The sequence below is a fragment of the Siphateles boraxobius genome, unplaced genomic scaffold (assembly GCF_051911475.1).
Source record: "Siphateles boraxobius isolate OS27281-9 unplaced genomic scaffold, OSU_SipBor_1 8, whole genome shotgun sequence".
NCBI classification, from domain to species: domain Eukaryota; kingdom Metazoa; phylum Chordata; class Actinopteri; order Cypriniformes; family Leuciscidae; genus Siphateles; species Siphateles boraxobius.
In genome coordinates, this window is record NW_027509208.1 from 28783925 (window position 1) to 28808844 (window position 24920).

The following is a 24920-nucleotide window of genomic DNA, read 5'->3' on the forward strand; positions in this document are numbered from 1 at the left end:
TTCTGTAAAATTTTAAAGGCATTTAAAAAAACATTACTGATGAACAGTGTCATATAGGCATACTTCCATATGTTTCAAATGGTTTAAATGTTCCCAAAAACGAGCTGGACATCATCACACATTGGCGAAACCCTGCAGTACCGCTGTGGACCCAAGGGGTCGCAAATCACTTTCAATGACCGGGCATTCATTTCTCTAGTGGTCAAATCATTATTGCACATTGATAGCTTAATACACTTTCTTAAAATAATTTCTGTATGTTTTGGATGTTCATAATGTTAAGCATGAATAAAGACATTAATCCATCAAGACTTAAGATTTATCCTTCTCAACAACAACCAAAAATCTTCAAATTGAATGATGTGCATTTTAAATTCAAGAACATGGTTTCAGTGAAGCAAATGATACAGAAAGGGAAATAATGTTCCATATGTTTATATTAGTTAACTACATTAACATTAACTAACAGTGATAACACTTCTAAAGCATTTATTAATCTTAGGTAATATTAATTCCAACATTTACTGATACATTATTAAAATCAAAAGTTGTATCAGCTAATATTATTTAATGGACCTGAGCAGACATGAACTAACAATGAACAGTTGTCTATTAATGAACTAATGTTAACAACTAATGTTAACATAATTTTATGATGTTAGTTAATGCATTAATTAATAGGACCAAAAAAAGTAAAATGTGTGAGTTTTACTTTGATAATCTAAAAGAATAATCTCTTTTTACTTTGTGTAGCATAACACTTGTCCACACACACACACACACACACACACACACACACACACACACACACACACACACACACACACACACACACACACACACACACACACACACACACACCAAAACATCGAGGAAGGAATATTTAAACCGAAGGGTGTGCCTTTATCTGACTGTCCCTCTTTGTCTAATCTTACCTATTTTGTGTGTGTGTGTGTGTGTGTGTGTGTGTGTGTGTGTGTGTGTGTGTGTGTGTGTGTGTGTGTGTGTGTGTGTGTGTGTGTGTGTGTGTGTGTGTGCGCGCGCATGTGTGTTTCAAATTTAAAACAATTATATCAAACATTATTTTGAATATTAGTGCAAGGTAATTATTTTTGTTAAGAAAACTAAAATTAAAAGAAAGCAACATCAGACTGTTAAATCTGTAGTATAATTGGTATAAGAGCAACAAAGAACAGTATTGTGTCATGAAATTCATGCTATTCATGATGGGAAATGTCCTCCTCTGATTTCCATCTAATAGTCAAGTCAATCACCCTTATTAATAATATGGGTCCGCTTTTATTATTTTTATTATAATGCTGCGCTGGCTGATATATATTAGATGGCATAAAAGCAGTCAAAACACTTGTCTGATTTCCTCAAAAAAATGTTTCTATAATTTTTTTTGTCAAAATGTTTTTGACAAACTTTGCTTTCTATTATATTACTTAGATCATCAACAGGGACACATGACAGGGTTATTACACCTTTTGTTCTGACCAATGAATTTCTATAACTTTTCACTGCAAACATATTTTACATAAATGCTAACGTTGTTTCTAGATTTTAATAATGTCTAATTTTAGGTATCATAATTATGATTTTAAAATTATCTGATATAAGGTCTACTCGAACGAATGCCGTATATATTTTTAAGATTTAAAATATCATGAAAGCACCAGAAACCAAAATACACATATTTCTGTAGTTGCCTTTTAATTATGAAGAGTATAAAACAACACTCAAAAATATACTTTGCTTTAACATTTATACATTATACACATTTTATGATTGTCCATGTTGTTACCAAATGCGCATAGCTTGTAGTAAATCTGAGTAAAAGTGGGTAGCCAGTCCCATTTCAATACTGAGCCCCCCACATGACAAATATGAAAACATGAAAAAATATATATCATGGCCATGTATTAAAGGTACAGTTCACTCCCGCAAAGTTGTGTACTCACTCAAACTTACTTATTTGTTCCAAACCTGTATGAGTTTCTTTCTTCTGTTAAACACACAAAATATATTTTGAAGAATGTTGGTCACCAGACATTTTATGGACCCCATTGACTTCCATAGTGTTTTTCTTCCTACTATGGATGTCAATGGCCGTCAGCTATCTGGTTACCAAAATTCTTCAAAATATCTTCTTTTGTGTTCAACAGAAGAAAGACAATTTTGGGTGAACTATCCCTTTAAGGATTAGTACCCATGACTTTGTGGCCATATTTTGTTCAGTTGTTCCCTTGTTCCAGTTCTACTCATTTATTCCCTCATTTTAGTTAAATTGTGGCAATGTTGTACTAATTAATTCCCTTAGTTTTGTTAAATACTGACCATGATTTAACAAAAACAACAGAATGAATTACTACAATGTGACCACGATTTAAAATGAGGAATTGAATTAAGTCATGGGAACAAACAACGCCCACATCTGTTTGCTAATACTGGCTCAGTATTGAGAGTTGTGCTGAATGAGTGCATGGTGGAGTAGACAAACTTCTAGTACAAACTGTTAGAAAAAGTTTTTCAGTTTGTAAATTAAATTGAAAATTTTAAGTAAATTAAACATTTTATGCTTGTACTTTTTAAAAGCTTAAACTTTACTTTGTGTGTAAACTGACACATTTAACTTGACTTGACTTGTTTTATATGGATACTTTTCTTTCAACCTGGGAACATCTCAGTGTTTACCAGCTTCCTTATAATGAACCTCCGAATAGTGTGGTCAAAGGTATCGACTTAGATATTTTAACATTTTAAAAATGTGACAATATCAGCATTTCCCCCTAGCATTTTGAGCGCTGTTGGGCAGATTCTTAAGCACCTCGAATTGGAACATTGTGTTCATGCGCACAACATATATGTCTCCGATTAGCTACGTTTATCAACACTTCCAAAACATGTTGTAAATAGACATCTTTGACGCTCTTCACCGAGCGCTTACACAGATACACACAGGACCATTTGAAAGCAGGCGTTTATGAGTGGATCCCTAATATATCCACTGATAGACAAATCAATTAATAGACGCCTGCTTTCAAACACTCCCGTGTGTATCTATGTAAGCGCTCGGTGAAGAGCGTCAAAGATGTCTATTTACAACATGTTTGTCCCATCAATGGTATAAAAACCGAAGTGCGTCCAGACTTTCGACTTAAACGTGGTTTGGGCATTTATTATTTTACTCACACTGCTGTCCGCCATTTATCTTAAGCTAGTTAACTTATGTTCACCTTTCCCTCATTCATGTGTTGAGTGCCGCCTCAAGGAGCCATGAGGTAGCGACGCTGGGAGCACAAAAATCTATTTAGAGCCAGTGTATCGATTCTTGTATTGCACAGAGAAGGACAACGATATATCGCCCTATCGATATTTTGTCCCACCCCTAGTGATGATGCGACTGTGCCTGTGAGTAGGAGCCATGTACCGACCACACTGATGACACCTCATTTAGATGCACTGCAAACAGGGATATTTTTCCAAAGTATTGGAGTCAACACTTGTGGCGTATTGCGCCACAGGAATAGTCGGTCAGCACTGTGCTTGAGAGCAGGAGGAGTACAGCCAGAGCAGGATGAAGCTGTCTATGAGGAGGATGCAGTAAAGGCATCGCTGCGTGTGCAAACTCTGCGCCCTCTGGAAACGCGTCAACAGCACGGCCAGCAGGACAAAGAAAGTGGCTATATTCAAAATGAGGAAAAGGCGAATGTACGAGGTGGTGCTAAACACATCATCACTCTCTGCCGTAGCCCCCACGCGTACTTCTTTGAATTTCCGCCCCTTTACAAAGCCCACTTTTCTGCCCTTTCGTAAATCACTGTAATCAATGAAAGCCCTTGAGTCCCCGTCCGCCTCCTCTGGGACCTCCTCATAGACGCGCTTCATCGTCCGCTGCCTCTCCTTCTTCTCACTCGCCTCAATCTGAGCAAAGATGTCTGGAAGGCTGTCAGAAAGGCTTGCCTTCTTGCCTAACTTCCCCTTCCCCTGCTTCTTAGAAAGGGAAAACATCTTCTCAATAGTCCCTGGTGTCTTCCTCTTGTCTGAGGACTTTAGGAGGCGCTCAGCAGTTTTGTGGAAACGGTCCGTGTTAAGAACCTGTGAAAGAATGTGCCTTTCCAGCTGTTGGAAGACTGGTTTGACATGCTGAAGATTGTCCTCCACAACATTAACATACTCCTCTACTTCCTCCAAGGGATGCACATCTACCAATGTTGTCCTTTCAAACTCCACTTTCTTTTGGTCCATCAACACCACGGCCAAGGGTTTGGCGGGAACCTCATCTGTGAGCAGACAGATCTTGTATGTGTGATCCCTGGTGGCCAGATAGATGTCTAGTCTCTCTGTGTCTCCATGCACACTGAAACTCTGCACATCCACTCCGGATCCGAAGAAGACGTAGGCCACACTGCTGATCGGGTACCTCAGTGGCAAAGTCACATTCACATAGTTTGAACCATTATACGGGTATCCCCGGGGGTAGCTCCTATATCCCACTATTGCCTGCTCACTGCCACCCCTATCGTCCAACCAAAACATCTTGGATGTTTCATTTCCGTGTCTGATCAGAGCACCGTGAACTCCATCGACTTGGATTTTCTGGAAGGGCAGGTCAGTGTTGTGGAAGAAGGCGCTCATGCTGTGTGTCGAGCTGCCTAAATGCAGCTGAATGTGGTCCACCACCAGCAGAACCTCAGGATGAAGCAGGAGTAAGTTCCTCTGAAAGTTCTTGATCTTCAGCTCAGGGTTGTAAGCTGCATGACCCTCCCCGCGAATAAACACCATGCCCTGCCGCTCCAGAGCCGCCTCCACCTGACCTTGGCAGTCTGCTGCCTGACCGTGCTTATACTTCAGCCATTTTGAGTTGCAAACCTCAGTGACTTGGCCTTCCCATGGTGCAAAGCAGCTCTCAGACACGGCAGGCCCGAACATGACGGCATTGTTGAGAGAGGTGTATTTGGGTCCATATAAAGCCTCTGTGATAAACGGGACTCCACTCGGAGCAAAGGTAAAGGAGTTCTGGTCCGGGTGCTCATGGCCCGCATTGAAGTTTCGCCACCCTTTGATCCAGTCTTTGTATTTGTTTTGGTGAACAATGTCGAAAATAGCACGTCCGCCAAGCTTCCCTGACTTAAAGGACAGAAATGTGTGGTTTCTCCCAGCAGGAAGGGCACTTCCATAGGTCACTACTCCCCAGTCTTCGAAATAATGCAGATGGGATGTACCATAATCAGGAGGAGGGGTGGGTTGCAGACTGGCGTCATACCTATACAGTGAGAGAGGCACATTTTGTAGTTAAACCACAATACACAAAGTTCTAGTTCTTGGATAATCAGAAAACCTTTCAGTTTGGTTTCAGCTCGACCTTTTCTCAAAAAGTGGGATTTCAATCCCAAATAACTCAAGAACTATTTTTCAAGAGATGTATTCCACCGCCCTGCATAATATTTGCAGAGTGAAATGATCCAATATTTTGTGGTGCTGGTTCGAAAAATAGTGCCTGTTTTGCCCTAGTGTGTCATGCTTTCTCACAAAATATGATGTTCAGTTTGTACCATTTTTGCTTTAGATGACAATTTGTAAGGTGTAAAAGTCTTATTATCCCTCAATCACCAGAAAAACTGCCACAACAACATAATTCCTGTCTTCCTCTGAGCCGGCTTACAACTATTAGTTCAATTTGTTCAATATGTATGACATCATTTTAAACCTGACAAAAGAAAATGCCAACATGACCAAGATGTTTTCTGCTACATTAGCTGCGTTTACATGTAGCCTATAATCTGTTTGTAATCGGACTAGTAACACAGTCGTAATAAAAAAAAGTCACATGTAACCACAACAATCGGAATGAATTGGCCTAAGTAAAATTTCTAAAATGGGATCGAATTGAAAAGTGAAACTGGAAAGTTCTGTGCATGTGAAATGACGTAGAAATGGCATAATGAATTGTTGTTGAATACAGTATAAAATAGTTGTAGGATTACAAATTTTATTTTAAATGTATAATTGAGCTTCCAATACAATAGCATAGAAACTGAGAAAGTTTATTAGTGTGAATTTTGTATCTAAGGTAAATGATGTCACAAACCTGCCTGTTCCTGTCTGTCCAGCTCTCTATTGTAAGTTAAATTGGTCAGAGCACTGAGACTATCACCTTTTGTCTTTATGCACTGCCTGGCCATTCAGATAATGTGAAGGTATCGGTGAAGAGTCTGGCTGATTGGATTAGGATATTTACATTACACTGTTATGCTGATTGGATTAGGATTGGTAACACTCTCAGTCTAGGGCACATCCTTAACCCAGATGCCTCATTTGCATGCTTTTGTTTCCACCTTTATGTAACTCCTCCTCTTGAAATGTATATAAACTACAATGTAAAGTTCCCTTAGTTAGACTTGATTGAGATGACTACAGCGACGAAATAAAGAACTTATACCTCAACAATCTCCTGGTCTGCAACTCTATCTTTTCTACACTTGAGAAGAAGAAGTTCACAACAGATGGTGCCGTGACCCGGATGGAGAAACTGAAACTCAACAAAGAATGAACTTTTGAAACTTCAAAGCTCAAAGATCTCAACAAAGATCTGACTTTCCAGTTCCAGACTGAATCTTTTGAATCCAGAAAGATCTCAACAAAGCTGCCTGAGTTCGCGAACTGAATCTCAACAAAGATCTCAACAAAGCTGACTGTGTTCCAGAACTGAATCTCAACAAAGATCTCAACAAAGCTAACTGAGTTCCAGAACCAAGCTCAACAAAGATCTCTGACTGAGTTTCCAGACGGAATTTTTTCCATACAACAATAATTTGGTGAGTTTCACTCCATTCAAAGAACCGTTGAAAAACCAGTAAAAATTATCCTCTGTGCCGTCAGAGAAAGAGTTATCAGACAGCTGTAGTGTTTGATTACCCAAAGTTATCCTTTAGAAGTTGTCTTTTAAAGATGAAAATATATCCTCTGTTCAGGCAGGGACGTTTTTAACATCACATGTTAAAAAGATATCCTCTGTGTCAGGCAGGGAAGATTAGTATTATTTTGCTAATTATTTGTTTTGTTGTTTGTTACCTTGTGGTGTTACCCTCTAAAAAATTTCTTTTAGAGAAGAGAGTTTGATCCTCTGAATAGTCAGGGAAGTTGTTGGTATCCTCTGTGCAGACAGGGAAGATTTTAGCATTCAAGTTAAAATATTGTTAGCCTCTGTGCAAGCAGAGAAGAGGTAGTCTTACAGGCTATTTATTTTGGTTACCCTTTTAAAAGTTTTTCTTTTAGAGAGGAAAGTTTGATCCTCTGTTTCAGGCAGGGAAGAGTTAGCAATACATGCTAGTAATTTTGTTTTATCCTCTAAAAAGTTAGGAAGGTGAAAGATCCTTTCCGTTTCTTTCAGGGAAGATTAGCGTAACGTGCTAATATTTTGTGTTTCATCCTCTGTTTCTGGCAGGGAAGTTAAATGTGATGTGTTGGTAACAAGGAAGGTTTATCAACAGTTTGATCTGTGACATAAGTGTAGACTCTTTTGATCAGAGAAGTTTTAGTGTTTTTGATTGTGTGATAAAGAAATCCACAAAATGGTTAGAACGAATGCTAGGCTGGTTCCAACAACTGAAAAATTTGGTCTTGCGACTCCTTTGTGGTCAGATAGTGAATTTAAAACACTGTTAGGAGAACAAATGAACCTAATAGTCACTGAGAAAGTTAGAAAAGAACTAACGCAGAAATATGAGATTCATCCAGACAAAACTTGGTCGGTAGATGAGTGTAAAAAAGTACTAGGAGCAAGTATTCGCAAGAACAATGTGAAAGGCATAATATGTTGCCATAGAGAATTTGGTTTAGCACTAGCTACAGAACAGTCTAAACGCAACTCAGAGCTAGAGAAACAGATTAATGAGCTCCGGGCTAAAGTTTCCTCTTTAACCAAGAAATTGAACCGCAACAAAGATGCAGAAAAAACTGATGGGGAAGAAGTAAGTCAGCCTGATAACATTTACCCTGATTTACGAACGTTCTTTGAAACAGATGTAGCCGTCCAATCAGTCACTGATAAGCCTGTTAATTCAGTTTATGTGTGTGGAGCTAGAAAAAGATCACAGGGAATTGAGGAAAATGAAAGTGTTTCTACCCACCCTTCTGTAGTCCGAATACAAACTGTCGCAAAAGCCCTTGGACCTAAGGATATAGAACGACTCTCTGAGAGTTTACCCTCACCACGTAAACAGTTTTCTGAATTTAGAAGGGCATTGATCAGCAAAATTCGTCTATATGACATGTCGTTAACAGAAGTCACACAGTTAATGTCACAAATTTTAACTGATTCTGAATTCAACAGTTTTGAATCTGCAGTGACTTCTGAACTACAACATGCCAGTAGAGGCGATATGAGAGAAGGTGTTTTGAAAATCCTAAAGACTATCTTAGGACCCAAAATAGACTGGTCTAGAGTTACTAGCTGTGTACAAAAGAAAGAAGAAACGGTAAATGAATATACTGAACGGTTTTGTCAGTCAGCCATAACTTACAGTGGAATAGTGGATGATTCCGAAAGTGTGCTCGATGACAAAGGACCACTAATTCGTATCTGGTCATATGGCCTTGTAGCCGAATACAGAAGAGCTTTGCCATTCCTAGATCTAACTTGGTCTAACAGAACTCTCAGAAGTAACGTTGACAGGTTAGCTGCATGGGAAAGAGATGCTGATGTTAAAACCAAAGTGAGAGTAGCAGCAGCAGCTACATTTAGCACAGCAAAACAAGAAAACAGGTGGTCTAAAAAAGAAGGGAGCTGCCACTATTGTGGAAGATTAGGACATTGGGAGAAAGAGTGTAGGAAGAAATTGCAAGATACAAAAAGAAATGCTATGCATAATTCTGCTCCTTCTCAGCCTGCTTACAACCCGGAAGCAGTTCCACAAGTGTCCACTGAAACTTTAGGACAGCTTGTTCAGGCTCTTTTAAGAGCACAAAAAGACCAGGAAAAAAACTAATTGTTGGGGCTGTGAGTAGCTACCTTACCCCTGTAATACATCATAATGACACAAGAATTTTTGTGAAAGGTAGCATACAAGAGAAAGAAATTGATTTTTTGCTTGATACAGGTGCAGAAATTACCATAATTCCTACAAAATTGGCTAAAGGTTTAGACATTCCGTACAAGAAAACCAAATTTTCTTTAACTGGCGTAATAGGTGAAGATTCTGATTTGTATGAAACCCCGCCCATAGATGTACAATTTGGCCCAAAAACTCTGACTACAAAATTGTTATGTGCTCCATTAAATACAGGTGCAATTTTAGGCATGGATCTCCTGAGACAAATACATCTAACTTTAGACGTGTCCTCAGAATCTGCTAGCATTCAAATTTCCTCAGCACAAGTTTCTACCAATAATGTAATCCCTCCAGAGTATGCTTTCTTACAGAATCATCCAATTTGGGCTAAAGACAAGGATGATTGTGGTTTGTTGACAGGTGTAGAACCAATAAAATTGACGGGGACTCCACCTCCGGTCACCAAACAATATCCGATCAATAAGGAAGCTATACAGGGGATCAAACCTATTGTAGAAAAGTTGCTGACGCAAGGAGTGCTAGTTAAAACCAACAGTCCCTGTAACTCACCCATTTGGCCCATCAAGAAATCCAATGGGACATGGAGACTTACAATAGACTACAGAGTAGCCAATAAAAATATTGATAAAATCACCCCTCTAGTGGCAGATCCTTCCACAATTTGTAATGGCATACCATTAGAGAGTAAGATTTTTTCAGTAATTGATATGTCTAATGGATTCTTTTCTGTACCGTTGCACTCTGACAGCCAGCCATGGTTAGCTTTCACAGTTGACTATGAGCAATACCAGTGGACACGTTTGCCACAGGGATTTCAAAACTCCCCAACCATATACCATCAGGCTGTCAGACGTGATTTGTGTGACCCAGAATGTCCGGTAAAACAGTCCACTATGATCCAATATGTCGATGATATTTTGATTTCCTCAACAGATCACGAGGTACATCAAACTGAATTGGCATCATTGTTGGACTATTTGCATAAGAAAGGACACAAATGCAGCTTTCACAAAGCTCAAATTGCTAAAAAGCAAGTCACATTTCTGGGTCAAACAATTGGTGCAGGAAATAGATCCATTACACAGGATCGAGCGGCTTCAGTCAAAGCCATACCCCCGCCTACTACCATTAAAACACTCCGATCATTTTTAGGAACAGCAGGTTACTGTAGACCTTGGATTGAAGACTATGCCTCAATTGCACAGCCGCTCTATGACTTGTTGAAAGGCCATGGTAAAGATTCTGATACTGTTTGTATGGAAGAATGTCACCTCAAAGCGTTCAATGATTTGAAGAGAGCACTATGTCAAGCACCAGCATTAGGAATTGCCCAAACTGATAGACCATTTGTGCTTTATGTCCATGAACATTTAAGCTTCATGACTGCATGTCTAATGCAAGATCATGGGGGCAGTTTACGCCCAATTCATTACTATTCTGGTAAACTTGACATAGTAGCTCAAGGTATGGGCCCATGCCTCAGAGCAGTACAGGCAGTGCATCTAGCGCTTCAGGCTTCATCAGGAATGGTGTTAGGACAGTCTGTAAACGTAAGATGTCCGCATGCAGTGTCCGCATTAATGAATCAAGCAAAAGTCACTTCTGTCACTTCCTCTCGCTGGGGAAATTGGTTAGCAACTCTCACAGCCCCGAATATTGTCTTACAGCGTGCACCTGTCACGAATCCGTCCTCATGTATGATGTCTGCTATGACTGAAGTTTTGTTAGAGGATGAAGGAGAAATGACACACGATTGTGTTACGCTTACATATACACCTATGAGTGAAATAAAAGAAACTCCCACAGAGAATTCAGAATTTGAGTTGTTTGTTGACGGTTCAGCTCAAGTAATTGAAGGTAACAGACGAGCAGGTTATGCAGTAACGTCCACCACGGAAGTGTTAGCTTCAGGACGTCTTCCAGATCATTTTTCAGCTCAAGCTGCAGAACTAGTAGCCCTAACAAGAGCATGCACGCTAGCTTCAGGATCAGTTGCTAATATCTACACAGATTCCAGATATGCTTTTGGGGTAATTCATGATTTTGGTGTCATTTGGCAAACCAGACAGTTTCTAACTTCTGCTGGATCCCCCATTAAGCATGCTGAATTAGTGAAAGATCTAATGTTTTCCATGAAACTTCCAAAGAAATTAGCAGTGATCAAAGTGAAAGCACATCTCACAACTAATACTACGGAAGCTAAAGGTAATGCTCTTGCTGATATGGCAGCTAAACAGGCTTGTTTCTATGCAACTGTACAAGTGTGTTCAGGTAGTGCAGCACAGAAGACAATTATGCCTCCTGAATCAATAATTGATCTGTACAAAGACGTTCCTCTGTATGAAGCATGGACATGGTTAGACAAAGGAGCCACAGTGGATTCATCTGGTTGCTGGACCAAAGGGGGAAAGTATGTCGCTCCCGAATCACTGCTGCCATATTTGGCTCAACAAATACACAGTTTAGGTCACAGTGGTCCAGCAACGATGAATCACAGGTTCTCAAATCAGTGGTGGAATCCAAAATTCAGAAATGTAGCCACAGAAACAGCCAAGAGGTGTGTTACATGTCAGAAAAATAATGATATACCAGCAGCCACTACACCAGCAGCACATACCCCAGCTCCACCAGGACCATTTCGTCACCTGCAAGTTGATTACATATCATTGCCTCGTTGTAAGGGAAAAACTGATGTTTTGGTAGTAATAGACAAGTTCTCAAGATGGGTAGAAGCTTATCCAACAGGGCGTGCTACAGCTGCACATACTGCTAAATGTCTTGTCACTGATTTCATTCCCAGATGGGGATTACCAGATTGGATTGACTCAGATCAAGGTACACACTTCACAGGACAGATAGTCAAGGAAGTGTCTAGAATGTTGCAGATTAAGTGGAACCTCCACTGCCCCTATAGGCCACAAGCATCAGGACAGGTTGAACGTGCAAACAGAACAATCAAAATCAGGCTAAGCAAAATGCATCAGGAAGGAGTACCATGGGTTGAAGCGTTGCCAGCAGTACTGTGTAGTATGAGAGCATCACCTAACAGAACAGTAGGACTGAGCCCTCATGAGATTATTACTGGACGCCCCATGCAGATGCCAGGTGTGATTGATCTTAGAAATGCTGATGTACACATTACCTCAGATGCCCTGATTGCTTACTGTGAAAACCTAACAAAGGCGGTACAGAGTGCCAGAGGGAGAGTTGAGTCATGTTTGCAGACTTCACCAGAAGGGGGACACACAATCATCCCAGGTCAATGGGTCATGATAAAGTCATTCAGAAATAAGCCATTAGAACCAAAGTGGCATGGGCCACATCAAGTGATGTTGATTACAGCCGCTGCAGTATTGTGTGAGGGAAGGAAAACCTGGACTCATTGTACACACTGTAAGGTTGTTCCCCCACCAACAGGGATAGGTTAGGACACAGAACCAGTGAGGAGCCCCGGGAAGAACCGAATGCAGTAGGCTTCGGGGGTTAACCCTGGGGTGAAGACTTCCCTCATAGGCCCTATCCTAGTCCATCCTTACCTCACTGTTCTTTAGGTGTCAAAGGTTTAAGAAATAGGGAAAGAGGAAATCAACAATAGCAGACTCAGAAAAAGTTCACAATCCTAGTGTTTGAACAAATACTGCTCTACTGTCTTTTTTTTTTTTTTTTCTTTCTTATTCTGTGCAGACACCACTTGATGACAGTCCGGGACCCATACGCACCAACCTCCTCACCTGCGTATGAAGCCACAACCTCCAGAAAACAACTAGACTCACTGGCGAACCAACTATCACGAAAAAAAAAAAAAAAAAATACACAACGCAGAGACTCACATACGAAACCTTCAATCATCCATCAACATGATCAAGATTGTCTTTCTACTAAGCATCATGGACATCGCACAAAGTGTGGACTCCAGAAACAACATATTCTTAGAGCTAATGAATATGTCAAGAAATGCCTTGTTTGCTGGAAAGGACGTTTGCATGCCACACGCACCTTCAGTAGGAGCAGGAATCCCCTGGGTGGCACACCCTATCTCCAAATGTGACACGTGTACCTTATTCAATCATCATACCAGTGAATTATACAACAAGGATACATGTCACAATACAACAATTCCTCCAGCTTCTCCGTGTTGCATTCCAGGACTACCATCCTGCAACCTAACTTCAGCTACTCCCATCATGACAGATCTACTCCTGCCAATGATGTTCTATTGGTGCATGGAAAATTATGCTCCAGCATCGACTCCACTGGGGGAAATTCCTCGTGAACGTTGCAGCTTTGTGATTGAAAGAGGAGCAGAATCCCACGTGTACGTTACTACAACAGATAAGAAAGAGGAAAATGACTTAACAGAGTGTTTCTCCAGAAACCCATCCCTACCAAATTTTTTTGAAATAAATCAGTTGTGTATGATCTCTCCACCAACTGACACTTTTTGGTTATGTGGAACTTCTGTCTACAGCATCCTCCCCAGCCAATTTAACGGAAGGTGCACCCTGGTTTATATTCTACCAGCTATCAGAGAAAATACACACTCCACCCCAAGCTCCCCACAGCTACAAAATTCAGCTCCTACCACTAACGAAGCAGATGGCTGCATTCCAGGACTCACTTGAGCACAAACATGGTGGTCAAGAACTCTTGGAGCATTAATACCATCTTATGGTGTCATGCAAGCCCTTGATCAAGTCAGAAGCTTATCGAATTCTGTACAGAAATTGGCCAATGATACGGCTTGGGCCCTTGGTAACATCACGGACACTCTCGCTTCGCACAAGATAATGATCTTACAGAACAGAGTGGCCTTGGATTACATTCTAGCAACGCAAGGAGGAGCCTGCACCATCATCGGACCTGAGTGCTGCACCGGGTTAATGGATCCAACAGAGAACTTGAACAAAATCCAACAAGACATTCTTGATCTTTCAGCAAAATTACACCAGATGACTGAAGTTAATTTTTCATGGTTCGGAAACTTGATTGGGAAACCCTGGCTGTGGATAAAGGAAATAGCAATTCTGCTGTTATTTCTTCTAATAGCATACTATCTATGCGTCCACAGTATCAAGTGTTTCATTCAACAAATGACTCACGCCCCTCACAAATGACTCACGCCCCTCACAAAGAAATGACAGTCCCAAACAGAAAAGACTATTACCCTTAAGAACTTAACGGACCCTAAATTTGCATGTTTGTTTCTGTGTCAGCATGCAATTGCAGAAACAGCAACACAGAAGCATGAGCCTGTAATGATCACAAGTTACAAGAATTTAACTTTTAAGTGTCTAAATTTGTATTTTGTGAGAGTTATTTAGAACTCTCAAAGGGGGAACTGTAGGATTACAAATTTTATTTTAAATGTATAATTGAGCTTCCAATACAATAGCATAGAAACTGAGAAAGTTTATTAGTGTGAATTTTGTATCTAAGGTAAATGATGTCACAAACCTGCCTGTTCCTGTCTGTCCAGCTCTCTATTGTAAGTTAAATTGGTCAGAGCACTGAGACTATCACCTTTTGTCTTTATGCACTGCCTGGCCATTAAGATAATGTGAAGGTATCGGTGAAGAGTCTGGCTGATTGGATTAGGATATTTACATTACACTGTTATGCTGATTGGATTAGGATTGGTAACACTCTCAGTCTAGGGCACATCCTTAACCCAGATGCCTCATTTGCATGCTTTTGTTTCCACCTTTATGTAACTCCTCCTCTTGAAATGTATATAAACTACAATGTAAAGTTCCCTTAGTTAGACTTGATTGAGATGACTACAGCGACGAAATAAAGAACTTATACCTCAACAATCTCCTGGTCTGCAACTCTATCTTTTCTACACTTGAGAAGAAGAAGTTCACAACATAGTACAATAAATGACTGTCGTGTCAATCAAAAATTCATATCTATTCATCATCTGCCACTTTGGACTTTCATCCACAGACGGATTGTTGTGTGGGAGGAGACGTTTTTACTGCTTGATAAACATAAGCAGAATGGCACAAATCTTCATGTCCACCTTGCATCTGGTCTGCTTTAAAGCAAATAAAAGAAGCGATGGCAGGATGGGGGTTAGTATGCAGGGTGAAAAAAAAAAAAAAAAAATCCAGATGTTCAACTTGTGACATAAATGCACACATTAATCAGATCACTTTATTTAGAGCTCATGTAAACACTCGGAACAATAAGCGTCCATGTAAACATGCTAGTGACAGAAAATGACAGATTTTGTGAAAACATTTTTTTTTTCTAAATTTGTGTTTATGTTTTTTGACATTAAATAAAGTTTTTTGACATTAAATAAAGTTTTTTGACATTAAATAAAGTATTCGAACACCCATTTGCAGACTGTACAGTAAGTTAAATTATACATTTTGAATACTTTTTTGGTAATTAATTCCTAAACCTTTTTTTATTTTGATAAGTACATTAAAGCTGACATATATAAATATTAAATTTTAAATATTTAAATATTATTTTAATTCTAGTTCTAATTTTTTGAAGAAAAAACTATATACGATGGAAAGATTTTATTGATATTTTTTAACTCAGCTTCATCAAATGCAGGAAAATCTGATTTAATGCAGAGTGTTAAATTTTTAACCAATATATGCATCCTGAAAAAAATTCTGATGATCTGCAAAGTAGACCTAACATTGCGTATGTTAGGTCTACTTTGCAAATCATCAGAACTTTTTTCAGGATGCATATATTGATTACAAATTTAACACTTTGCATTAAATCAGATTTTCCTGTATTTGTAAAAGTAGGAGAAATTATATTTTGATATATTTTTATTTTTTGATATATTTTGCATAAACTTATATACTATAGTTTATTATTGTGTAATGTAACAAAAGTTTTCATGGCTAGGAAGGCTTTTAAAGAAAGTCAAAGTACTTGACAACAGAAGTATAACATCTGTGAAATTTTGCAACATTGATGTTTGACATTTCACAACATCAAAAACTAAATATGCTGAAACATCGTGAGTTTCATTACTAATGGTTTCCCACATTCATGTTTAACTGGGAAAAATAACATAATCAAAATCAAAGCTTTAATCCTCTTTGAGGATTAAATACACAGTATTCTAAACTAAAATCTAGCGAAATATTTGTAAACAGGCTCTGTGCTCAGGAACACAAGAAGTCTTACCATAGGAACTCAGTGTGCAGTGTGCACCAGCGCTGACCCTTCCCCGCCTGTCCCGGGCCCTCCAGAACACGATTCTGTCTGATCACCTCAGCCAGCCAATTCCCGCTTCCATTTCGCATGACATACCGATCCAAAAACACCAGCTGACTCTCTGGCCCATAGAACCAGTTATAGTTGGAATCTGCGATTGCAACGGTTCTCTGAAAACCTGCAGGAATCATTTAAAGCATAAAGGTCAACTTAAAATCTCAAGTATTTGTTCATACTGATACATACAAACTGCACAATAAGTAGAAGCCTCTTTGACAGCCGAAGAAGTAAACACTTTTTAATTAACGAGGTTGGGTGAAGATTAAAGAAAGAACAGCAGTTTACTGTCAAAAGGGATATTAAACCTAGCAACCACTAGAAAATATTTAGTCAGATAGAATCACGTGTGTGTAAAAGAACGACAGAAGTGAGCACTGTCTTTAGAGGGCAGCCTTTAACTAATGAGAGTTTGATGTTAGTATTTTCACCAGTTTGTTTTGGTTTCCACAGAAAACCAAAACCCTTGTTACACTGATATATAAACACAGAAACGACTAAGAAGAGGCCATATGGTCTTGACAGTACTGCATCTGTGTGGATTCTCAGAACGGACGACTGAGAGGGTGTATTGTGGCTGCTAACCTTCTCCGTCTCCTAATTTTTTGCTTAAGGATTTGGTTTTCCGCTACAGTAAAATGGCTTTTGGCAGGAGGTTGCAAACTGTCCAAACCTGACTGACACACACAAACAGCTCCACGGCTGCTAGCTCTGATGTGCACAGAGAGCTACTGTTGCAGTTACAGTTCAAGGCCTAAGCTGTGGTTTGGTTTTGGCCAGGTTACCTGGCTATGGCTTTAAAGGGTTAGTTCACGCAAAAATGAAAATGATCGCATAATTATCTCACTCTCAAGCCATTCTAGGTGAATATGACTTTCTTCTTTCAGCCAAACAAAATCGGAGTTATATCAAAAAATATCCTGGCTCTTCAAAGCTTTATAATTGGAGTGAATAGTAAAAAAAAGCATAAAAGTAATCCATACGACTCCAGGGGTTAATAAAGGCCTTCTGAAGTGATGTGATGCGTTTTGTGAGAAAAATATCCATATTTATAGCTTTATAAACTATAATCACTGGCTTCCGGTAACAGCCATACACAAGTCTAGTTCCGGCGGAAGAGTCACCTCTAACCCGACGATGACGTATTGACGAATGGGGAATCGCAGAGGATAGAGGCAAAAAAAACACCAGTCACGAGTTAGACTTCTAAAACGAGAATTTTTAAAGAGAAATGTGGGAGGAGCTTGAGTTTGTTGCCCTATTAGTTTGAATCGCGAGAGGCGTCAACTCTCATCCAATCTTACAATACTCCTTCATGCGTCGGGTCAGAGGTCACTCGTCATGCATCGGGTCAGAGGGCACTCGTCATGCGTTGGGTCAGAGGTCACTCGTCATGCGTCGGATCAGAGGTCACTCGTCATGTGCCGGGTCAGAGGGCACTCGTCATGTGTCGGGTCAGAGGTCACTGGTCATGCGCCGGGTCACACTCGTCATGCGTCGGGTCAGAGGTCACTCGTCATGCGTCGAGTCAGTGGTCACTCGTCATAGGTCGGGTCAGAGATCACTCTTCATGCGTCGGGTCAGAGGTCACTCTTCCGCCGGAACTCGACTTAAGTACAGCCTTGAGTACACTGGAAGCCAGTGATTATAGTTTAGAAAGTTATTAATATGGATATTTTTCTTACACAAACCCATCGCTTCACTTCAGAAGGCCTGGGTTACTTTTATGACGGATGGGTGCACTTTTTTGGGCTTCAAAATCTCAGTTACTATTCACTCCCATTATAAAGCTCGGAAGAACCAAGACATTTATAAATATAACTCTGATTGTGTTCGGCTGAAAGAAGAAAGTCATATACACCTAGAATGACTTGAGGTACAACAGTCAGCAGCAAAAAAACATCCTACGGGTCAGAGAGAGGGTGAAAAATGAAGACCAAATAAATTAAAACGTTTCCGATTTGACCCTTTAAATGTTGTGATTGTAAGATACTACACAGAACCAGGCAGAGCAAGGCCTTACCAGGCAACAATGTCCTGTAGAGAAAGGCAAAGTGTTTGTGCAGCCAGGGATGACTGAAGTGGCCGATGTCAAAGTGCCTCTGCACCAAATACATGTACTGAAATAGAGAACGAGTGGTGTATGTCCCATAGGCCACACCCTCGTACAGAGAACCATCCGTCACATCTTGGAGAAGCACCATGGACTTTTCCATGATGGAAAGAGCCTGTTTTGTCCAGAGGTATGCCTCCTGGAGGTATCCTGAAATATACAGAAACATAGCAAATATTACATAGGGAAGAATTTGTTGTGATTAGAAGGCAGTTTCCTGAAGCAGCTGACCTTATTGCATATGTGTTTGTAGGAGTTTCTCTTTCAGACGCAAAAATTTATGGGAGGAGAGTATTTAAATGAATCAAGCAAAGGTGATTTACTAAGGTTTGCGCTAGTTAGCCGTTGCGCTAGCCATTATTTACCACCAAAAAAGGCATGTGCTAAACCAGATGCTAATTTGCACTGCTCTTGGTAGATTGTGCTGGTCTTTATGGAAGTGATCCGACTGCATGTGTGTACTTTAATTAGATCACGCGGAGAACATCTGCGCTTTTTTGGAATTGCGCTTTCACAGTAATTTGCCCTGTTTAGTAAATCCATCATGCATTTTTGTTCAGGATTATTTGACAACAACTTTTGAATGGAAGTGTAATTAGTTTTTAGTAGAAGAATGGTAGTTTTTATTATGAAATAATTTTATTTACCAAAAGCATAATCTTTGGTCATGTCTCACCTTTTATTTGCAGCCATGTTATTTCATGATTTTCCCTTAAATTGCTTGATCTTAATTACGTATTTTTCCCCAACATAGCTGTTCCGTAGTAAACTTAGTTTTGCAACCCTTTACTACCTACCCATTCTGGCATATTTTAATTCATTATTATTATTTTATAAATTCTGTCTAATTAAATACAAAAAAGTTTTAAAATGTATTTACAAATTTCAGTGACAAGTCAAAATCATAGCTTTGTGGGCAGTGCTCTGTTATATATGGAGCTGCGCCTCAGGCGACCAAAAAAAAAAAAAATTATTTTGGTTTTAAAGTTTGAATATACAGCACATGTTGCAATGGAACGTTATAAAGAAGCAAATGTTTTTCTTGAACTTAAATTTCCACATCATAATTAGTAATAAACCATAAAACAGACACAAAACCGTCCATAATATATATTGTTTATCAACGACAACAACATCAGTCAAAACAGGACTAAACAATGTAATTCCTTAAATGGCGTAAAGGAAAACAGCGCTCATGTTCACAGAATGCTGCTCAGCAATAACCCTGGAATAACCCTGTTTTCTGATGTGCACGTAAATGGGCTTGTGTCAGCAGAAAGCAGTTCTTTGCTGTTATAGCCAGCTCATTTCAGCATAGAGAGATCATTCGGAAACCACACTGAGTTGTGTTTGATGGTGTAAATGATGAATTATACAGTTTATATTTATAACTCTGAGAAGCAGAAGGCAAAAGCAATCCTTAGTAAACCCTCCTGTACTAATATGAGCTAAACTCTCAGTTAGCTCTCTTAATTTCAGGAAAATGTTTCAAATTTACCCCCAGCTCCTCTGCCTGCATGCCTGGGTGAGTCTGAGAAGAATCACATAAATATTTAGACCACAACTCATCAGTTTGAGTAATACTGCCACACCACAGGTTTCCTGGAACACTGTAGGTCCACCGACAAACAGCTCCTGTATCTAAGTTACTAAGTACACACACACACACACACACACACACACACACACACACACACACACACACACACACACACACACACACACACACACACACACACACGCACCGATTTACAATCAAACAGGAATTACCCTCAGTGAACAACAACATTTACACAAACATGATATCACCTACTCTGTGGACTGCAGAAACCCAACAGCACAGAAGCTGGAGTTATCAAATCTGACTGCAAACATTCACAGTAGAAAACACACTTCATTCCCCAAAGCCCTTTTTCCTGTTCGTTTAAATAACTTCTTCAGTTGCTTTTGGCATTTTTTAAATTGACAGTCTTTGCATTGATTGGCAGTCTTTTTCTAGTACATTTTCTTCTCTTGTGAAAAAGAAATACACTTTAGCAAACTTTTAACAGAACAAATAGAGTTTAAAAAGATAGACGAAAGTGTGAACTGAATGTTATGTTTTCGGACACTAACATTGCATGTTGTAAATAATAAAATGAAAATGTATTTTAGTTTGAATTTCAATTAAATACAGTTAAAGTGCTTTTTCATCCACGTATTAGTGGAACTTACAGTTCCCTTTCGTTGTCACTCCGAGTTACGTCGGATGACGACGAATGGGGTTTCGCTTAGAAAGCCTATCAACTTCGAGTATTACAAAACGAGCCAATGGCAAAGAAATGCCATGGGTCTGCGGAATTTGCATGATGTAACTCCGCCCCACCTCGTGGGTATAAAAGGAGGACGCCGGCAACAGGCAGATATGTTTTCGCTTCGGAGCCAAGTGTAATTCTTCACTCCTTAAGCTATCTCTGATTGTCAGCTTCTTACGAGACGAGCAACTCTCCAGTGTTGGTGTGACGGCGATCTCCCGGCGAGTGCACACTTCCTGCTTATCTGAGCGTGGTTTGCCAGCGAGTGTGTTCTCCGTGGGCGCTTCAGCACTGAGTTTCTCTCACAAAAAGAGCTTGCACGCGGCACGTCTTTTTAAAGATGCCTCGCCCGTGCACTTCTGGTTGCGGTCGGCTGGTGTCTGACTCTGATGGGCACGAGCGCTGCTTGGTGTGTTTGGGCTTTAATCACGCTAAAGCAGTGCTCGTGGATGAGTCATGTTCTCTCTGTGGGAACACGACCATCGCAACACTTAGATCGAGACTCAATGATCTCGCAAGAGTGAGAGTCCCCTCATCCACACCCCGATCTAGCGCCTCCTCGAGAGGCTCTACTTCGGCTGGTGGCCAGGGTGATCTGAGGGTGACTGTGTGGAACAAAGCACCGACTATTCGTCCGTGCCCCGCAGCACCTTCTCCAGTTTTGCAACCCGCGAGCGTTCAGGGGATCCTCGCGGGACCGTCCTTTGAGGTCCCGCGGGTGTCCTTTGGCGCTCCAGAGGAAGATGCGATGTCAATCGCAGCATCACAAGGCGGGTCTGATTCGTCTGGAAGTGACGACTCGTCACAGCTGCCCCCCTCGGGTGTGAATACGGCTGTGGCTCAGTCCGATCCAGAGATGACGGCCATGCTTTCCCGGGCGGCCGCGAGCATTGGTTTGGAGTGGAACCCTCCACCCTGTCCTGAGCGCTCGCGGCTGGACGATTGGTTTTTGGGTGCAGCTGCGGCTTCCCGTCCTCAGCCTGCCCCAATACCTTCCAGATGCTAAGGGCGACGAAGGTGACCGCACGCTCCCTGGGTCTGGTGATGTCCACAGCTGTGGTCCAGGAGAGACACTTCTGGCTGAACCTGGCTGACATGCGGGATGCTGAGCGCTCTCGCCTGTTCGACTCCCCCATGTCCCAGGCCGGCCTATTCGGCGGTGCGGTGGAGGACTTCGCCCAACAGTTCTCCACCGCCCAGAAACAGACTGAGGCCATCAAGCACATTCTGCCCCGACGGCCCACTGCTGCCTCCACCCAGCCGACCGGGCAGATCCCTCAGTCTGTTCGCCGCCGAGGGCGCCCTCCTGCGGCTCCCGCCCGGCCCAAGCAGCAGCCTCCACCCGGGCCCGGTCGCGGAGGAAGCCGTAAGAAGGCGCCCCAGCCCTCTCCAGCCCCGCCCCCCGCTAAACGCCGGGCCAAGCGGCGCTCCTGAGACGGGCTGCTCAGGGATGTTGAAGATTACTTCTCAGGAGATGGTAGCAGGACCACTCCTTCCCCCGGTGGAGGGCCGGGGGAGAATCTTTTTTTCTCCACTCCCCGCTGCTCACCCACGGGTGGGCAGCAGCCTAATGTGGTTAAAGAAAGAAGTAACATTTCCATCCCTGAGCACACAGAGTTCTCGGACGACACGGTGCGCCCCCCCCGAGCCGTGCACCCCTCGTCCCCCTCTGTTCCAGAGCCGGTTGACAGTGCGCGCCGTCCCCGGACCGTGCCGCTCTCTTCCGCCTCTGTCGCCAGCCCCCTGGCAGAGCAGACCCCTGTGGAACGTTCTTCCTTCCCTGGTCTCCTCTGTCAGGGCGCGGTTAATGACTGTGCCCCCACACCGGGCCGCTATGCCGTCCACGTCCGGGCCAGTCATTCCGCCCTGCTGCACCATCGGTGGGAAGTCTGTGGTCCGTATGACCCCGCTGGTACAGTTCTTGGGAGCCTGGCTAGAGCTTCCCCTCCTGTCCCGATGGGTGGCACGGACCATCAGGCTCGGCTACGCGATTCAGTTCGCGCGGTCTCCTCCCTGCTTCAGGGGAATCCGCTCCACTTTGGTCGGTGGCAACGCCCCTATCATGAGAGCAGAGATCGCCACCCTGCTGGCGAAGGGTGCGATCGAGACCGTCCCTCCGGCCGAGATGAGGACCGGCTTCTACAGCCCGTACTTCATTGTCCCCAAGAAAACCGGTGGGTTACGGCCAATTCTGGACCTGCGTGTGCTGAACCGTTCCCTTCACAGGCTGCCGTTCAAGATACTCACTGCCAAACGCATTTTCGAATGTGTGCGGCCCCAGGATTGGTTTGCAGCAATCGACCTGAAGGATGCCTACTTTCATGTCTCCATTCTCCCTCGACACAGACCGTTCCTTCAGTTTGCCTTCGAGGGGCAGGCATACCAGTACGCGGTTCTCCCTTTCGGGCTAGCCCTGTCTCCTCGCGTCTTCACGAAGGTCGTCGAGGCTGCCCTTGTTCCCCTTCGGGAACACCGGGTTCGCATCCTGAACTACATCGACGACTGGCTGATCCTAGCTCACTCTCGAGACCAGGTATGCGAACACAGGGACCTAGTGCTCCGGCACCTAGCTCGTCTGGGCCTTCGGGTCAACTGAGAAAAGAGCAAACTTTGCCCCGTGCAGAGGATCTCTTTTCTCGGTATGGATATCGACTCGGTCGCCATGTCCGCGCAGCTTACGAGCGAGCGCGCGCAGTCACTGCTGACTTGCCTGAGACAGTTCGAGGGCAAGAGTACGGTTCCACTGAAACTCTTTCAGAGGCTCCTGGGGCATATGGCATCTGCAGCCGCGGCAACGCCGCTCGGATTGCTTCATATGAGACCGCTTCAGCATTGGCTTCGCGACCGAGTCCCGAGGTGGGCATGGCAACACGGCACCTTCCGAGTAACAGTTAGTCCGTCCTGCCGTCAGAACTTCACCCCGTGGTCGGACCTCAGTTTTCTACGGGCCGGAGTGCCCCTGGAACGAGCTTCGCGGCACGTCGTTGTAACGACAGATGCCTCCTCCACGGGCTGGGGTGCCATGTGCAATGGACGGGCTCCTGGACAGGACCCCGCCGCCTCTGGCACATCAATTGCCTCGAGTTGCTGGCCGTACGTCTTGCTTTGCGCCGCAGACCCTGCGCAAGGTCAGGGAGGACGAGGAGCAGGTCATTCTGGTCGCGCCATACTGGCCCGCCCGGACCTGGTTCTCCGAACTAGTACTCCTCGCGACAGCACCAACTTGGCCGATTCCCCTGAGGAAGAACCTCCTTTCTCAGGGACGGGGCACCCTATGGCACCCTCGTCCCGATCTTTGGGACCTCCACGTGTGGCTCCTGGACGGGACGAGGCAGGTGTGAGTACCCTACCACCAGCGGTGGCGGCTACCATCACTTCCGCTAGAGCATCGTCCACGAGACACGTCTATGCGTTGAAGTGGAACCTCTTCGTCAACTGGTGCTCTTCTCACCGAGAAGACCCCCGGAGATGTTCGATTAGTGTCGTGCTTTCCTTCCTTCAAGATAGGCTGGAGCGAAGACAGTCTCCCTCCACCCTGAAGGTCTATGTTGCCGCTATTGCCGCACACCATGACCCGGTCGAAGGTAAGTCTGTTGGTAGGCACGACTTGATCATCAGGTTCCTGAGAGGAGCGAGGAGACTGAATCCTCCTCGCCCTCCTCTCGTTCCCTCTTGGGACCTCTCAGTGGTTCTAACTGCCCTGCGGAGTGCTCCCTTTGAGCCGTTGCAATCAGTGGAGCTTAAGTTCCTGTCTATGAAGACAGCGCTCCTGGTTGCATTGGCCTCCATCAAGAGGGTGGGGGACCTGCACGCATTCTCCGTTGAAGAAGCGTGCCTGGAATTTGGGCCGGCTTACTCTCACGTGATCCTGAGACCCCGGCCTGGATATGTGCCCAAGGTTCCTACCACTCCCTTCCGGGACCAGGTGGTGAACCTGCAAGCGCTGCCCCAGGAGGAGGCAGACCCAGCCTTGGCACTGCCATGTCCAGTACGCGCCCTCCGTGCCTATGTAGACAGGACGCAGTGTTTCAGGACCTCAGACCAGCTCTTTGTCTGTTATGGTGGGAAGCTGAAGGGAAAGGCTCTCTCCAAGCAAAGGTTGTCTCACTGGATAGTGGACGCCATTGCTTTGGCATACCAGCAGCAAGGTCGACCGTGCCCCCTTGGTGTGACTGCCCACTCCACCCG

At 43.0% G+C, this 24920-nt stretch overlaps 1 protein-coding gene across 2 annotated transcripts in view; it reads right to left on the reverse strand.

Annotated features, from left to right (window-relative positions):
• Window positions 1-1699: 1699 nt before the first annotated feature.
• The window catches only part of dse (dermatan sulfate epimerase), a 55701-nt gene continuing 32480 nt past the window's right edge, over window positions 1700-24920 (reverse strand). Inside the window, exons 4-7 of one of the 2 annotated variants that reach the window (XR_013199943.1) lie at window positions 18349-18588; window positions 16239-16446; window positions 3107-5269; window positions 1700-2923 (exon numbers count right to left, since the gene is read on the reverse strand). Coding sequence is in view for 1 of the 2 variants with exons in the window: in XM_077220224.1 (XP_077076339.1) it covers window positions 3538-5269; window positions 16239-16446; window positions 18349-18588 (2180 nt within the window). In the remaining variant the exon portion in view is untranslated. Of the gene's footprint in view, window positions 5270-16238; window positions 16447-18348; window positions 18589-24920 lie in introns of both variants that reach the window. The other variant, XM_077220224.1, reaches the window with a different exon arrangement.